Source organism: Rhinopithecus roxellana, chromosome 21 (assembly GCF_007565055.1).
Source record: "Rhinopithecus roxellana isolate Shanxi Qingling chromosome 21, ASM756505v1, whole genome shotgun sequence".
Lineage (NCBI taxonomy): Eukaryota > Metazoa > Chordata > Mammalia > Primates > Cercopithecidae > Rhinopithecus > Rhinopithecus roxellana.
The window spans coordinates 56,563,459-56,581,394 of NC_044569.1; the positions used below are offsets into that span (position 1 = coordinate 56,563,459).

The 17,936-nt window shown below is 45.7% G+C and overlaps 1 protein-coding gene across 1 annotated transcript in view; it reads left to right on the plus strand.

The window, feature by feature from the left end:
• SLC14A2 (solute carrier family 14 member 2) overlaps positions 1-17,480 on the plus strand; it is a 58,361-nt gene extending 40,881 nt beyond the window's left edge. The window contains exons 11-19 of the mRNA XM_030926010.1: positions 2,049-2,131; positions 2,866-3,025; positions 3,753-3,942; positions 4,239-4,367; positions 5,210-5,402; positions 8,792-8,939; positions 9,573-9,707; positions 15,206-15,255; positions 17,019-17,480. Of these exons, the coding sequence (XP_030781870.1) occupies positions 2,049-2,131; positions 2,866-3,025; positions 3,753-3,942; positions 4,239-4,367; positions 5,210-5,402; positions 8,792-8,939; positions 9,573-9,707; positions 15,206-15,255; positions 17,019-17,219 (1,289 nt within the window). The 3' untranslated portion in view covers positions 17,220-17,480. The remainder of the gene's footprint in view (positions 1-2,048; positions 2,132-2,865; positions 3,026-3,752; positions 3,943-4,238; positions 4,368-5,209; positions 5,403-8,791; positions 8,940-9,572; positions 9,708-15,205; positions 15,256-17,018) is intronic.
• The last annotated feature ends 456 nt before the right edge of the window (positions 17,481-17,936 follow it).

Below are 17,936 nucleotides of genomic sequence, written 5' to 3' on the forward strand. Positions count from 1 at the left end.
GATGCCCCCTGGGTCTCCGAGAGGTTGAAGCTGGGACAGGCAGTTAGCTTCTGGGGTCTCAACTCAGCTGCACATTGGAACCACCTGCATCTCATCCATTTAATTCATCTGGGGAGCAGCCTGGGTGGGCATGAGGAGCTTTTAAAGCTCTCCAGGAGATTCCAATTTGCCAGCAAATCCAAAACCACTGGTCTAGGAGGCTATAGATGAAAAGTTCTCACCTATGGCAATGGTGGGGAGGCCAAGGGCACAGGTAGAGACCCATGGTGGGGAAAGGGCTGCCAAAGGCCAGGAAGAGGGTATCCAAGGGCCGCTAAAGCTGAATAAGTGGAGGCCAGAAACTTGGACTTGGAAGCTGAGAACATGTGGCAGCAAACAGGGAGGAGTCTGGGGAGATTTCCTCAACCAGTTGCAAGGTTGGAGCAGCCTCGTGAAGATCCAGGACACAGGGACAAGCTAATCCTACCCCCAATCCCCAGAGAGGGGGGCAGCATTGCCCAGAGTCACACAGCAGACTAAGTCCACTGTTGGAATGAAAGTGACTCCCGAATTAGTGCAACATCTCATGCTCCCCAGAAGATGCCTGAGTGACCTTCTTCCTCCAGTTCCTCCAAGTCTCATCATTTCATACTACAAGTCAGCCAGCCCAGAGAACTGGACCTGGAATGACTATGGGAAAACACATGAGGTGGAGTGGGGATTGCCAAGGACATTGCATATCTCAAGGGCCCCTGTAGCTCAGGAGTTTGTCTTTGACAAGGGTTTCCCAGCAGAGTGTGGAAAAGACCATGGTTTGCCTCAAAGGCTTCATAACGTCCTCCTAACATCATCTTAGGACAGGGGCTGGGATTGGGGAGAGCATAGTAGAGAGCCCTGCAGCACTGGCAGGCAGAGAGGAGCTTCAGACAGAAGCTGCGGGTCAGGGGGGATATCACACACACAGGCCTCCAAGTTCAAGTGATCCTCTCTGCTTCCTACTCTTCCTTTCAAAGCTTTCAAAGTGAATTTGTTTCTCCTGAATGGGGTCACCTCCTAACCATACTGGTATCTGCAGTCCCTGCCCCTTCAGAAGTGGGAACTCAGTGCCTTTGATATATCCCTTCTAGTGTTTTGACACCCTGATGACTCATGAGTGCAGAACGGGGCAACAGGCAATTCAGTCTGAAAACACAGGGTCAGAGCCCAGCCTGCTATTCTCACACTTGACCACAGGAGGGAACCAAAGCATCAAGACGGAAACTTCCAACGGCCTGAACATCTTTCATGATGCACAATACCCTACTGAAATTGGTCGTCTCTAAAAATAACCTGTAATAATAAAAAATGTTTAGATACACATTACAAGAGTTTTCTAGAATTACAAAGACTTGCCAAAATCTGCTTCAAGAGATTACATGGATGTCTCTTGTTCCTAATCCCACCAGCCATTGCTACTACAATACCTTAAAAAACAAACAACAACAAAACACAGAACAGCCTGAGGTCATCCAGGTGAGGAGAATCATGGGCAAATTCAAACACAGATCATGCGTGGCTCATGGCTTATGGCTCAGGCAGCTTAATACTTTATGAACAGGGAGTGAAGGGCTTCAACAACATCCAAGTTTCTTTTGTTTGTTTGTTTGTTTTGTTTGTTCACCTGCAAGTTCTCCATGTGGAACAGGAGAAAGAACCCTGGATTCCGGGATCAAGCACAAGTCACTGTCTCTCCAGGCTGCTGTTTTCTCATCTAAAAAATATCAAGGTTGAGCTAAATGAGGGCTTCTTAATTAATAGTGGAATCTCTGAGCTCCCTAAATTCCTTGTAAAATGCCCTGTTTATATGAAGATGTATACTTTTTTCCCCAAAGCAAGGGCCCAGATGGATCCATGACCAGTAAAAGAACAAAAGAGGCTTCAAGCTGCTGCAAGGCTCCATGATTCTGTGCTTCCTCAGGAGAAACAGGAAATACTGCTTAGTCTAACACCTGAGCCTTGCAGGACATTCACTTCTGAGGTGCCAGAGTAGAGGTGTCCTAATTGATGGTCCTCTTTCCTTCTAACTCCAGTGTTTGGAAAAGGCGAACATCAGGAGAGACAAACCAAAGACCCATTTCCCTGTCAACGCCAGAAGCCCACAGTGGAGCTGCCTGTGAGTACTGAGTGTCCTGAATCAGGGATAGCGCCCTGCAGTCACAGAGTCCACAGCAGATGAGGGAGCTGAGAGCTGTAAACAAGGTTCTCCGATTTAGGCAAACTTTTCTTGCCTTCATATTTTCTGAAATGTAATTACCTGGGACAAAAGTGTCTCTTTCACAGTTTACTTTGTGACTTTTCATATTCCTTTTATTTGAATTATTATCAGGCTTCCTTTAAACCCAGTATTCAAGCAGTTAGGAAATAAGCTGGTGCCTGTTTTCAAAAACAGAATCTTCACATGTTCAATTTCATACCCTTATGTTTATGAACAGTTATATCTTAAAGACTGGACATGCCAGGGAGAAAGTCATTTCTTCTTGAAAGACTATTAATGTTTTTTTTTAAAAAAAAAAAAAAAAAAAAAAAGACTAAAAATATGTGGTTAACTCAGTTCTGCTGTTTGACCTTGACCTTCAAAAATGAGAACCTCCACATGCCAGAGTCCTTATCTACAGAATGAGAGTCAAGATGTTATCTTACTGTGCCGCACGGTAGTTAACCTATTAGATGAGGTAATGTGTCAAACAAAAGACAGTCTAATCTACAGAAACAGGGAGAACGTTAAATAGTAATTTAATGAAATACCAAATGACAATCTTACTTGGTCCCTGAGTGACCACGAGCATGAATTCTCAGTGTAAGAACCACCCAATGTGGGAGACTCTTGCCTATCTCTGTCCTGGACAGGATCTGGACACCATGGAGGAGAGCTCTGAGATACAAGTGGAAACAAACATTTCCGAGACATCCTGGATTTGGAGTTCTATGGTTGCTGGTGGGAAAAGGGTTAGCAAAGCCCTCAGCTACATCACAGGGGAGATGAAGGAGTGTGGAGAGGGACTCAAAGGTAAAGTTTTATGAGGGCAACACTGACCCTGACCCTAAAAAGGTCACCTCCACCCATCGCCAGGAAACCCATTGCCATGGGGGTTCCCTATAGACTAGACTGCGCTCTGTTACTGTGGTCTTTCCTGAAAGCTGGGAGTTCTGCTGTTATAACAGACATACAGCCTCTTGGAATATAAATAGCAATACATGTAAGAGTGTGAGCTCATGAGCTCTCATTTCTGAACATAACAGTTCTGGTATCTCAAATATCCGATCTAAATATTGCAGACGGGTGTTTTTCACATTGGGATTCTAGAGCCAGCATTCTAGAAAAACACCATCTGGATGGCTCATGGGAGAACTGTGTCTACTATGCCAATAGGTTCTCCTTAGCACTCTTTCCAGAGCTCAGCCCATGGGTTTAATGCCCTCTATGCAGCAAGAACATTTTCTTGAAAATTCATAGTACCACCATAGGGGACAGAGACAGCTCAGGGCACCTAATCCCCCCTGCCAGAAAACCAACCTGAAGGTCACATCTGGCTGAGATGGGCCTCAAGAGTTTTCTTGGCAGTCAGATGCTCTCTTGGGTTCTTTATTTACCGTCTTTGGTGGCAGGTGACAGCAGGTGACAGGCTCTCTGCAAACCCACTTCGGATATCCAGATTCCCTCACACCCTCTGCCTGCCCACCTACGGCTGCCCACACAGAGCACTTGCCTACTTCCTGCCCTGCTTCCATTTCAGACAAGTCCCCAGTGTTCCAGTTCTTTGATTGGGTCCTCCGAGGCACATCTCAAGTGATGTTTGTGAACAACCCCCTCAGCGGCATCCTCATCATCCTTGGCCTCTTCATCCAGAACCCCTGGTGGGCCATCTCAGGCTGTCTGGGTACCATCATGTCCACCTTGACAGCCCTCATCCTGAATCAAGACAAGTAAGTCCCAGAGGCTCAGGGTCCAAGCATGCGGCCAAGAAGTCACTCCCCATAGGGACCATTCTCCCTCTTCCCAGCTCAGAAACCCTCAAAATAAGGACACTGATAACTAAAAATGACTGTTCCCTGGTTTTGTCATAGCAACATAGGGTTGTCTTCCCTCCCCACTCCCAGAAGGGTGGTCTGTTTGAAGGTGTATGTAGTCAGGTCCCAGGTAAAAAGAATCTGCCTCAATAGGAAAATGTAAAAGGCCCTGGGGAAGCCCCTGCTCCACCTGCCCCTCCCTCTCCTGCCAGGTCAGCCATCGCGGCAGGACTTCACGGCTACAATGGGGTGCTGGTGGGGCTGCTGATGGCCGTGTTCTCAGACAAAGGTGACTACTACTGGTGGCTGTTGCTCCCCGTCATCATCATGTCCATGTCTTGGTAAGTTTGCTTTAGAGGGGTTATGGGTTCATATCAAAGGCCACCAACCTTTTCATCCCAACCCCATGACCGTCTGTCTAAACGTGATGCTAAAGTGGGATGTATTTAGCTTGCACATCAGAAATGCCCACTGAAAATAATGACTAAGTTTATACCATGGCAGCCCCATGCTAGGTCTATACATAGTATCCCATTAGTGACCACTCTTTAGTATTCTTTTTGTTTTTAAGATCTAAAGGGTTTTTGGTCTCATCCTGCGAGAGCACAGAGAAAGAAACTGAGGCCCACATTGGTTAAGAGCTGCACTATAGGGTCCTGTCAGTTTCTGGAAATCTTTTCAACCCTCCCCCACCTCAGCTTTTCTAAATCCTTGGCACTCCTGTGCAGACCAAAACCACCTCCCAGGGTAGGCTGAAGGCCCAGCCACAGGTAAGCCCTCAGTGCCTGCTCTACCCCATGTTGAGAAAACACAGGGCACCCTGGCCACAAAGCCAATGCACACGGCCACTCAAAAAACATCTGTTGAACGAATGTGATTCCCTCTCCTCTGCCTCCCCAACCTGCCCTCTCTCCTGATGCCTGGAGATGGAGCTGTAGGACTCCTGAAGGAAGTTCTAAGATCACCTGCCTTATATCTCCTTCTGAAGTTGAATTTGGGTGCCCCACCCCGTCACTGTGGGAGGAAGAGGCCCGGGAAAAGACCTGCTCAGAGCCAGTCAGGCTCCAGAGAATACCCAGCAGGCTGCTTTTCTCTAGGAAGGCACAGGGAGTCCCCGCTGCAGCAGTCTAGTGTTATGACCAGGTGGTTTCCTGACCAGCATCTCTCATGCTTCTGCCATCAGCCCCATTCTCTCCAGCGCCCTGGGTACCATCTTCAGCAAGTGGGACCTCCCAGTCTTCACACTGCCCTTCAATATCACTGTGACTTTGTACCTGGCAGCCACAGGTCACTACAACCTTTTCTTCCCCACGACGCTGCTGCAGCCTGCATCCGCCACGCCCAACATCACCTGGTCAGAGGTCCAAGTGCCCTTGGTATGTATCACGGAAGGAGGAAGGGCAGTGTCTACCCACACTGGATATTAGTGGCATTTGCATATTTTGCACATCAGAAACATCCACAAGTAATAATTCTTAACAATTATGTGGTACCAGGCATGCTACATACATATCTCGTGAGCTGCCACCCTTTTCTACTTCTGACAGCAAAAAGGGCTAGTTTTGGTCCCACCTTATGATAGCACAGAGAAGGAAACTGAGGCTGAGTTAAGAGACCTGCCTTAGGTCTTACAACCAATTAGGGAGGAGCAAAGTCAAGACTAGAACTTCAGCCTCCTGACTTCCAGGACTGGCCTCTTTGTGGATGTTTAAAAAGTCTTTTTGAGGCTTACAGCTTACATTGTGCATTTTCTTTCATTCAAGCACACAGAATCACTCAAGTCGTACACATCATGCTACCATCTATTGGCTTAAGAAGTCATTGTTCCAACCTCCAGAGTTTATTCCCTTCACTCGCCAAAGCTGGGCCTGGTGGCACATGTCTGTAGTTCCAGCTACTCAGAAGGCTGAGGTGGGAGGATCTCCTGAGCCCAGGAGTCTGAGGCTGCAGTGAGCTGTGATTGTGTCACTGCACTCCATGAGACTCTATCTCCAAAACAAAAACAAAAACCCCAGAATCAAATAGTTTGCTTGCTAAATACTGGTGCTTCTCAGTGTAAACTCAGGGCTCCTACTACTACACCACGCTGTTGGTTTTAAAGCACAGGTGTTCTTTCATTAAGAAACATACAACAGAGCTTTCAAAGTTTTTTTAGTAAGTATTCTGTATATAATCCTGACCTCTGGAAGTCAGCCAAGGTGATTAAGAAGAAGCTGCACTCACAGCATTAAGTCAGCCTAGAGAAATGTGCCCATTAGCCAGCCGTCTTATCTAACTAGCATGTTTTCTCCGAGGCCCTCCTACTTTCCGTTACACGAAACGGCCCCACAGTCTGGCGCTCACTCGGAGACTTCGTTATTGGCAACTCATCATCTGACCACAAAGTCACTTGGGCTTGTTGAAGGAACTTTCTCTGAAATAATGATGCCTCATTTCTCTTAGCCTTCCACAGTAAGCAACAGCGTGGTATAGTAGAAAGAGCCCTGAATTAACACTGAGAAGCACCAGTATTTAGCAAGAAAACTATTCGATTTTGGGAGGTTTTGGTTGTTGTTGTTTCAGAGATAGAGTCTCATTCTGTCACCCTGGCTGGAGTGCAGTGACACAATCACAGCTCACTACAGCCTCAAACTCCTGGGCTCAAGCAATCCTCTCACCTCAGCCTTCTGAGTAGCTGGGACTACAGGCATGTGCCACCAGGCCCAGCTAATGCTTTATATTTTTTTGTAGAGATCGGCTCTTGTCATGTTGCTCAAGCTGGTCTCAAACCTCTGGCCTCAAGCGATCATGCCACCTCAGCCTCCCAAAGTGCTGGGATTACAGGTGTGAACCATTGCACCTGGCTGAGAACGATTTGTGTTAGTTGCATCCTTGTTGATCATTTTGGGTGTGAGAGGACCTTCTTGGACCAGAAACAAGAAAAGGTGCTGTGCTGGCAGTTCAGCTTCTTAAGCTGCCCATTCTTAGTCTACCCAATTAGTATCTTTTGGAGACAAACTTGCTCTAAGTGGTATGCTATGGGGAAATGATGTTAGAAAATGCAGATTTTAGATATTGCATTCTCTATGTCACAGTTTCGGTTGAGAAGATATTTTGAAATTTTATAGAAATGGAAAAACAATGAATAATCCTGTACAAACACTTGAGAACCCCCACCACCATCACCACTCCACCAGCGTTCCAGGAAAGAAAAATTCAATTTTATGGCATTGTTCTTTAAGAAGTAACTTTCTGGCCAACTGAATAGATTATAACAACTGATTCATATGTTTTGTCTTTTTGACAAATTAGAGCCTTGAGTTTCTGATAAATAAGCGGTGAATTTCAGAGGGAGAGTCTAAACTTCCCAGTAATGTTGAGTCCCCACAGGTTCCTCTGCTCTTGTGACCACTGAGAGCCCCCGAAGGGTGCAACTGGCTGGGAACAAAACTGCCCATGCTGCTGCCTCTGTATATACAACTCTCTCTCGCCTATCCCTTTTGCCCTGCATAGTGAGGCCAGAGCCCTCATTCTGTTCTCTGCCCTGGGTAACAGGAGACCGAGCCCAAAGCCTAACTCACTCAGCCAGTCTCCTGTACACACACTCACTGTGGTGTGAGGGCACCCGAGCGGCAGGATCTCCCTCCCCCGCCATGCCCAGTGGGAAGAGCTCTCTAGAGAAGATCATCCTTGCCATAACCTATACACAGACTCGCCCCAGGACACTGCCTCTCCTCAGCTTCCTGCCCAAGAGCCTTGGCCAGACCATCCAAAAGACAGTCCCTGTGGCTGGGGAAGCTGGCATTTCCAGGAACTCTGGGACCCTTGTGCAGGTGCCCACATGGCACCAGACTTTTTCAAGTGCTTTTCCATTCAGACAGGTCCCACCAGCCCTGGAGATAGGTGGAGGATGGAATCAAGCAGGGTGCCCTGAGGGTTTACTAATCAAAACAGCAGATGCTGGGCAATACTACCTTCTCCTGGGCCCTCCTATAGATACTAGTCCAATTCCTCCTCCAGACTTTACTAACACAATCACACCCCAAACATGTTGTTCTTGAAAACACACAGGGCCATTTTTTTGTCTCATATTTTGCCTTCTCGTCATCTTTTTAGCTTTAAAAAAAAAAAAATCACAGCCAGGCATGGTGGCTCACGCCTGTAATCCCAGCACTTTGGGAGTCCGAGGCAGGCAAATCACCTGAGATCAGGAGTTTAAGACCAGCATGATCAACATGGAAAAACCTCATCTACTAAAAATACAACATTAGCCGGGCATGGTGGCACATGCCTGTAATCCCAGCTACTCGGGAGGCTGAAGCAAGAGAATCTCTTGAACCCGGGAGGCGGAGGTTGCGGTGAGCCAAGATTGTGCCATTGCACTCCAGCCTGGGCAATGAGAGTGAAACTCCATCTCATAAAAAAAAAAAAATTGCAAAGGGTTTTTAAACCCCAACTTTGATCAGACATATATTACTTTTCTAAAGAATAGTACCCTACTTTGAAAGGTTTTCAGGTTCTCTTCCCTGGGGAATAAATGTCTTACACTCATATTTCTAAATAAAGGAAACTCAACATCCTAATCCATCAGTGTTCTAAGAACTCAATATTAAGATAATAAAGCTTTTGTTCCTGTTAAAAGTTAACCTATTTGAATAGAAATAAAAATCTTGGACACCTGTTGCAAAATGTTAGCGGGGAGGGTTCGGTGCCAAGTCTCTTGCAGCCAAGGTCAAGTTGTCTCTTTTGCCTCCATAATAAGCATGTAACCCTGTTTTGCCTACAGCTTTTGAGAGCCATCCCCATTGGAATTGGCCAAGTGTATGGCTGTGATAACCCCTGGACTGGAGGCATCTTTCTCACAGCTCTGTTCATATCCTCACCTCTCATTTGCTTGCATGCAGCAATTGGATCCACCATAGGGATGCTAGCAGGTCTGTGTCCTCACTTCCCTGGGCTGTGAGGGGGTTAGAGCCTGGGGCTGGCTCCAAATAAAATGGAGACTTTCATCTTCAACACTACACCTGCTGATTCCTGTGAACTTTCCCTCCTTCTGTTGTACCCTGTTTCTCTATTTTTGGTCTAGTCCCTTTATCCTCTCCTGAGCCACAGCTGCCCTCAAGAAAGGCTTTGGTGTTAGTCATTTACACCTTAGTATAAATTTAAAGTTTGGGAGAAGTTTCTTCCAGGCGTATTTACATGTTAAGTCATCTCCAGTGATAACAAGAAAGATTCGTTCTCCATTAGAGAATTAAGGTATCGATGAAGGAGAGGTTCTCTTTCTTGGCAGGGGAAGGATATTCTCTGGGCTGTTTAAATCAGACTTCTGTCCTTACTCAAAGAAGCTCTTCAACCCACGCCAGCTTAACTGCTAGTATTCATGGGACTCTATGGCCATTTGTTTCCTTTAGATGTTTTTTTCACAGAATAAAGCCAAAAGTCCTTTTTGTATAACTACCTAAGAAGATAACTGGCTCTGGGCTTTGAGGACTGTGGTAGGTTTCAGGGCCAGCAGATGGGCCCCATAAGACCCTAGACTGAACCCTGATGCCTGCCTTCTCTCACAGCACTCAGTATTGCGACGCCCTTTGACTCCATCTACTTGGGCCTGTGTGGCTTCAACAGCACCCTTGCATGCATAGCGATAGGAGGCATGTTCTACGTCATCACCTGGCAGACGCACCTCCTTGCCATCGCCTGCGGTAGGTACTGCCCACAGAATTCCCTGATGACCTCAGATGAGACCGTTTTCTATCCCGGCAAAGAAAACCACCCTGAGAAAATTCTGCTACTCCCCCAAATAGGGATGGGAGGATTTGTTTCCTTTATAAAAGGGTTTTTACATAAAACTGTCTTCGATGGTTATTTAGTAATTAATAGATTAAACACTATTTTCACCGAATACACAATGTTCAGTCACATGAAGACGGTGGTGGAGGTTTGGGTGTTGTTCCTGGCCTGTCTCCTATAATTGCTACTCTCCTGGCGGGTGTTGGAGCAAACTGACCGAGCAACTCTTATGCAGGTTACTCCTTACATATGGAATTGGGTGATTTACATCATCTGCAGCGTTTTACCTTTAAGCACTCAAACATTAGCTGTGGTCCTTCAAATGACCCGTTTGTTATGTATTTGTTCAGAGTCCCAGGAAATTAGATCAAGTCTAACAAGTTGGTAGATTTATATGTCCTAATCCTTGACCATCCTTTATTTCTTGATGTTATATGAACGGAAACCAAACAAAACTCCTTTTGAGCAGAACGTTTAAAACTGAAGTTCTATTTTAGTACATCCGTAGATTCTGTGAACATTATCTATATAAACTTATTTTATTTTATTTGAGATGGAATCTCGCTCTGTCACCCAGGCTGGAGTACAGTGGTGCGATCTCGGCTCACTGCAAGCTCAGCCTCCCAGGTTCACGCCATTCTCCTGCCTCAGCCTCCTGAGAAGCTGGGACTACAGGCGCCCGCCACCACGCCTGGCTAATGTTTTTGTATTTTTAGTAGAGACGAGGTTTCGCTGTGTTAGCCAGGATGGTCTCGATCTCCTGACCTCATGATCCGCCCACCTCGGCCTCCCAAAGTGCTGGGAATACAGACGTGAGCCACTGCACCCAGCCTATAAACTTATTTTTAAAAATATATTTTATAATAAAAATTTTCCAAATATTCTTGCTAGGGAAGATATTCTGGATCGGCTATGGCCATATATTTGTTTCCTTAAGATAATTTGTAGATATATTTCCTTTTGCATTTTATGACAGTCACCACAAACTCTAAACAAGATACGAAGTGTAAAGCTGCTGTCTTTTTCATTTGCTCTTCTTAAAATTACTTTTTGCTATCCCAACCTAAGGCCAGCACACTGTAGTTACTTTAAAAAAAAAATAGTAGCTGTCATATTGCCCAAATAAAAGGTAGCCATTCACCTAACACCCACCATGAAGTAGGGATTTTAAATACCTCGTCTCTACCTTTAACACTAATTCTCCAAGGTTGGTATTACTATTCGTATTTTACAAATGAGGAAAAGTTGTGTCAAAGAGCAAGACTAAGGTGAGACGAGGGAGACAGCTGGGATGCAAAATTTAAGGAGGTGCTTACTCTCAGGGTCAAGCAGGTGATGACCCTGACATATCTCCGTGACCCTGAGAGTGAAGGCCACCTGAAATTTTGCACCCTAGGTGCTTCACCCACCTCCCCAAGTCCCAGCCTTGTCAAAGAGGTGAAGCGGCTCAACTGCATAGTAAAAGACAAGGCTGAGACATGAAGATAGGTCTTCCTCAGTCCGAACTCAAACTCCCCACCCCCTTTCCCAGCATGGCACCTCTCTCTGAAGCCTCTCATAAACCAAGGTGCACTCATTGGTTTCAGTGAAACTGAGTCACATCATCTTCCAAAAGTGCCAATGGGCCTGACGACTTCAGGAAACATGATAATACACTAAAGTGAATTTTAAGCCCCTTTAGGTGGCTCCTTGAACTTTCAGACAGACTACACAGTAATAATATCTGACATTTATTGGTTTTCACCAAAATACTTTTCCAAATATTACTTCATTATATCATTTTAAGAAGCTGAAAACTCCAGCTCTATTTCGTAGCCATGGTGCCTGAGGCTAAGGGAGGTAAAAGGACTTGCCTGTGGGCAGAGATAGAGTCAACCCTCCTTCTACAAGTTAAAGAAAGATCTGGAAGCATCCAGTGATATACTTATAGACCAAAAATGGGAAAGCAGTCTATAACATATACAAGTAGAGTTTGGGGGGCGTTTCATTGTTGGTGCTGTTTTGAGACAGGGTCTTACTCTGTTGCCCAGACTGGAGTGCAGTGGCATGATCACGGCTCACTGCAGCCCCAACCTCCCGGACTCAAGTGATCCTCCCACCTCAGCCTCCTGAGTAGCTGGGGCTATAGGCATGCACTACCATGCCCAGCTAATTTTTATATATATATTTTGTAGAGACAGGGCTGCACTGTTTCCCAGGCTGGTCCTGGGCTCAAGTGATCTGCCCACTCAGCCTCACAAACAAATGTTTTTATAGGTTCAATGAAAAAAAGAAGTTGAGGCCATCTAGAAAATCTGGAACGCGTAGTCAAGCTTACTTGCGTGTAGGGCCCATTGATAGGCAACCAGGAGGTAGTGAGAGCAGGAGGGAATGATAGCTCCTTCACAGGCAGAATAGCCCCACTGGAAATAAATGTCACTGTTAATATTTTAATTTAAATTAACTTTAACTTCTTAATAGGCTGGCATTTTTACATGATCTGAAACTAGACCTATGCCTAAGTTCCTTCCTTCCATAAAAATGTCCCAATGACAAAAATTCTAAATGCTCAGCTATCTTTAAAATCAGTCATCATTTATATTATTAAATTGGTTTGGGCCTCATCCCATTAAAAATTAAAAGTTTGAATGCTAGAAATGAAAAGTCAAGGAGTCCTGAAATTTTTAGATTCAGAGTCAAGACTGTGCCACTCTAGGCTCTCTTAGTGGCCCACGAACTCCACGTAAGATCAGAGCAGGTGGCCCGGTTGGGGAGTCAGTGGGGGGCATAGGGGGGTGGGCAGTTGGCTGCATCCAGAGCCTAGAGCTGTAACTTCTGTCCAGAGTCTCAGAGGACAAGGATATCTAGGATACCAGCTGGGAAAGGACATTACAGGATATCCCTGGATACCAACTCCAAGTTCTGCTTATTCACTAAGGAATATTCATATTCAACAAACAAATCTTAAATGCCCAAATTATGTCAGATATTACCCTGGTGGTTCTCAACCAGGGGTGATTTTCCCCTTCCCCAGCAACATTTGGCAATGTCTGATGACATTTTTGTGTGTCATACCTGAGGCTGGGGGAAGTGCTACTGGCATCTAATGGGTAAAAGCCAGAGATGCTCTTAAACACCCTACAATACACAGGACAGCCCCCCACAATAAGGAATTGCCCCGTCCAAGGTGTCCCCGGAGCTGGAGCTGTGAAACTTTGGCACAGGCCATCGCATTTAATCTTCCCACCAGCCCTGTAAAGTGTGTGGATGATATTAATACCCCCATTTCACAGATGGAGAAATGAGGCTAAAGGAAGCTAAATACATTGCTTGAAGTCAGGTCTGCCTGACTGTAAAAGACTGTGCTCTTTTCAGGACACCACACTGTTTCCTGAAGCCAGTGCTTTCTCTACCAGTGAAAAAATTCAAGCCCAGAACAGTTAAGCCCCTTTCCAACATCACACAGTCAGTGATGGATAAGACAGGCCAGGTGGCCAGGCATCCTGTCACAAAGGTTCCTTCCACCACAGCCTGCTCTGCACATCATCTGAGACAGACAGTTCTCCCTGCAGCCCAGGCAGGCTGCATGTCTCATTTCGTCTTCCTTCTTCTAACCTTCCTCCTCTCTCCCAACTCTGCAAGCCCTACAGCCACACAGGAGTCCACGCGGGGTTTTCAGAGGGTTTTCCTGCTAGTAACACCACCAAATTGGATAAAATAGCAAATATCAGTGGGAGAAGAGGGAGAGAGAATGAATCCTTTGGCTCTGGATTCCAGGGAAGATGGATGGAGTTGGAATCTTCCATTCTTCACAGACCAAGCCCAGAGTCCCTCTCGGGCCATCTGGCTCCCGTTTATCCTGGGGCCTTGGTGGTGCTTGGTTTGCCTCTGTCTTTTCAACCTCAGATCTGAGAGGCGGGTTAAGAGCCCACTCCCAGAGCCAGATGGCTGGGGCTCCACCACTTGTTAGCCATGTAATCCTGGGCAAGCTGCTTGAACTCTCAATGTCTGATACTCACAGTGCCCAACTCCTACAGCTGTTGTCAGGATCAAATTAGATCATTTGTGAACATGATGAGAATAATGCTGACACATAGTGAATATCCAGTAAGCGCTAAGCTCTATTATCTCTAGTTAAATGAAGATTCAGCAAACACAAAGGATGGCATGGGCTCCTGTTCGCTCTCAGAGAATAAGCTGCCTCGTGTGACCCATGATGCCCATTGATAGCCGCACACTCCACTTCATATAACTCATCTAACTCATTCTCTTTCATTTGTTTGTTTGCTGTTTTTTGAGACCAGGTCTTGCTCTGTCACCCAGGCTAGAGCACAGTAACTAGCATGATCATAGTTCACTGCAGCCTCAAACTCCTGGGCTCAAGCCATCCTCCTGCCTCAGCCTCCCAAGTATCTGAGATTACAGGCACATGCCAACACACCCAGTTAATGTTTTTGGTTTTTGTAGAGATGATATCTTGCTTTGTTGCCCAGACTGGTCTCAAACTCCTGGGCTCAAGTGATCCTCCCGTCTTAGCCTCCCAAAGTGCTGGGATTACAGACATGCGGCACCGCTCCTGGCTGTGTAACTCATTCTTTAATCTCATCTACTCTTTCACCTTGAATCTCTACCTCCAAAACAAAAGAGACTTCTCCAACTGAAATATAGGCCAAACAGTCCTATTATTTCACCTCTCTGAGTCTCAGTTTTCTCATGTGTGAAATGACGACAATAATAGTGCTTACACTGTAGGAATCCTGAAAGCTATGGCAGTATTGCTACTAGCAGGGCATACAATAACACACTAATAAAGGTCAGCTCTTGTTAATATAATCCTAAGGACAACTGGGATGTTCTCAGTGAGAAATGAAGGATTTGGAAGCAAAGGCCAATTACACTAGCACATTTTAATAGCTTCTCCCCTGTTGCCGACACGGGGCTCATTCCCAGTGGTCAGCCTGATCGTGCCTTCCATAGGGGCTACACGTCAAGGCACTGGGCATGTCTAGTCTTCCTCAAGCTTTCAGAATGCTGCTCTTCCCTAGAAACCCATATTATGTTAATAACTTTTGATGAAATATTCCAGTAGGGAGTTCTGGGATTCACTTGCCTTCGCCGTATAGTAAAATTTTCATTTATGGCTTATGCTGTTAAATGTTCCTTTACTGGAATGCAAGGTGGTGGGACCCAAGAGAACTGTAACAGCTCAATTCTGGCCCTTTTTAACAAGTTCATCTGCTGTCTTCGCTGTGCCGACATTTGCATGGAATTTAACACTTTTAAAGCTCCAAAGAATGGAAACATAACTCAAATTTTTTAAAAATCTTAGAGATAGCATTTGTGGCATAAAATTGATGGGAAGAGAATATGTAGACCAATCTCGAGGTGCTATTAAATAGTTACTGGTCTATTTCTTGTTTTTTTTTTCTAGCACTGTTTGCTGCCTATCTGGGTGCTGCCCTGGATAACATGTTTTCTGTGGTGAGTTGACACAGGTTCAGAACATGCCTACAACGTCCTTCCTGGTGTCCTCTTAGTTTCCCCAAACCTGCAGAAAACCTCTCTCCTCTAAGAACCATTCCCCAGTTCATCTCCCTTATTTCAAGCCACACTACTCACTTTAGCACCTGCTAGGCAGAGGGAGCCAGGCCCCAAAATTTACATTTCAACTATGGGCCAATCCATTCCTATCATCAGTAGGCCAGGAGCTTCTTAGAGGACAATTTAAGGAGCATTATCTTGTAAATCAAATTCCTCTCTATCGTCTTCTATAAATATTTTTAAATCCTTACTATTTAATTTGTGTATGTCTGCCCAGCTAGCTTGTGAGGCAGCATATATCCTTGCCCCACGGCAACTAACTAGCTCCCCTCCATAGAAGAAGGGGAGTCAAGCCCCAGCCAGGCCAGAGAGGAGCCAGAGCTGAAGCTTAAGGTCACGGGCCAGTCTGGGAACCCCTTCCTCATTTGGGCTCTAGTAGGGTGATGTGTGAGGTCAGGAGGAGCCCATGCTGGCCCCCAACCCCAGTGCAGAGGGCTCAGAGCCCCACTTGTAGCTGGTGCCTCCCCTTCTCAGATAAGGGTACAAGGGCACACTTTGTGCAGACAACAAGGAGAAGTCCAGGTGATCCTGTGGATAAGGAGGGGGTGGGCATTCTAGTCACACCTGCCTAAATCTCTCCCTTACCTTTAGTGAAAATGGGTGGTTTGGACTTAGCATAAGAAGGAATTTTTCTAAGCAGTAGAATTTGCCTTCCCTGATACTATCCTGTCTTCCCCAGTGAGCTAAATCTCTTTTTTTTTTTTTTTTTTTTTATTATACTTTAAGTTCTAGGGTACATGTGCATAACGTGCAGGTTTGTTACATATGTATACTTATGCCATGTTGGTGTGCTGCACCCATCAACTCGTCAGCACCCATCAATTCATCATTTATATCATGTATAACTCCCCAATGCAATCCCTCCCTCCTCCTCCCTCCCCATGATAGGCCCCAGTGTGTGATGTTCCCCTTTCCAAGTCCAAGTGATCTCATTGTTCAGTTCCCACCTATGAGTGAGAACATGCGGTGTTTGGTTTTCTCTTCTTGTGATAGTTTGCTAAGAATGATGGTTTCCAGCTGCATCCATGTCCCTACAAAGGACGCAAACTCATCCTTTTTTATGGCTGCATAGTATTCCATGGTGTATATGTGCCACATTTTCTTAATCCAGTCTGTCACAGATGGACATTTGGGTTGATTCCAAGTCTTTGCTATTGTGAGGGCCTCATTGTATTTGTGCACACCTCGGCTAAACACTTGATGTCGTACAGTTTTGTGATGAGTCTAGTACTCATTGTACTAGATGCAAAAGACACTTCTCCAACAGGGGCTGATGGGAGAAGACACAGGATGACCATAGTTCCTAGAGTTAGAAGTCTAACCTGGCCAGAAACATAGCTTTTGACAAAACACAGCTTCTACAAAAGACATATTATGCTTTGATGACTTCTACATAAGGGCATATTAGCCCAATTATTAGGGTTCCCAGTGGCTGCATTTTGAAGATTGTGTGTTCACCTGTTACAGTGCAGATGAACAGCACTGGCATAATTTTATTTATATTGGTCATCAATGAAGTATCTTCATCAATGCCCATAAAGCAGCCCCTCCTGTCCCCAGGGCTGTAGGTGATTGATAAGGGCTGATTAAAACAGCGCAAGCACCTGATACGACCAAGGCTTATCTGTGTTCTTTCCCCCCAGTTTGGATTGCCACCCTGCACTTGGCCCTTCTGTCTCTCAGCTCTCACCTTCCTGCTCCTGACGACCAACAACCCCGCCATCTACAAGCTCCCGCTCAGCAAAGTCACCTACCCAGAGGCCAACCGCATCTACTACCTGTCCCAGGAGAGAAACAGAAGGGTATCAATCATAACAAAGTACCAGGCCTACGACATCTCCTAAGTTTCCCTCTCTAAAACACATCACTGTAAATTCAGCCTTCAGCAGGCAGTCCAGGTCCCCAGCATAAGAGACCACTTAGCCTTCCCTCCGGTCTGCTCTGGGACTCTCTCCCCAAACACAAAGAAACATGTATATAGTCACCATTCCAGAACCTCTCTTTTCTAAGATGCACAACGCTTATCAAAGATATGTTTAGTTTAGACTTTATACCCATAGTTTGTTCCATAAGAGCTCCCTTTGAGGGGAACTTGCCCTCTTCTGTGAAATAAGCCTTATCCTTAAAGAGAAGTCACCAAGAAAGGGATAGAGGTCAGCGACATGGTCACACAACTCGGTCATTTAATATGGAAAGCACAATACCAGGAACTGTGCATTAGCCCGGAAGGCAAGAGGGCTGGTTCTGCCCCAGCTCTGCTGCTAATGAGCCCCTACCATGCTGAGCAAGTCCTTCCCCACTCTCCGCCTCAACTTCTTAATCAGTTTCATGACAGGGAGGGATGTGAAAGTCCTTTCCACCTCAGAAGTGTTGATTATTCTCTCTCTTCTATAATCTGATGAAATCAGCATGACAACAGGTAATTACTTTAAGTCAAGGATGGAAGGGTTACCCAAGAAGAGGCAGGAGAATGTTAACGTTCTATAAAGTTTTATTTTTGGGTTATGGGAAGATGCTCTCCAGACTTGGGGTTAGGAATCTAAATTCACTGAAAATGCCAA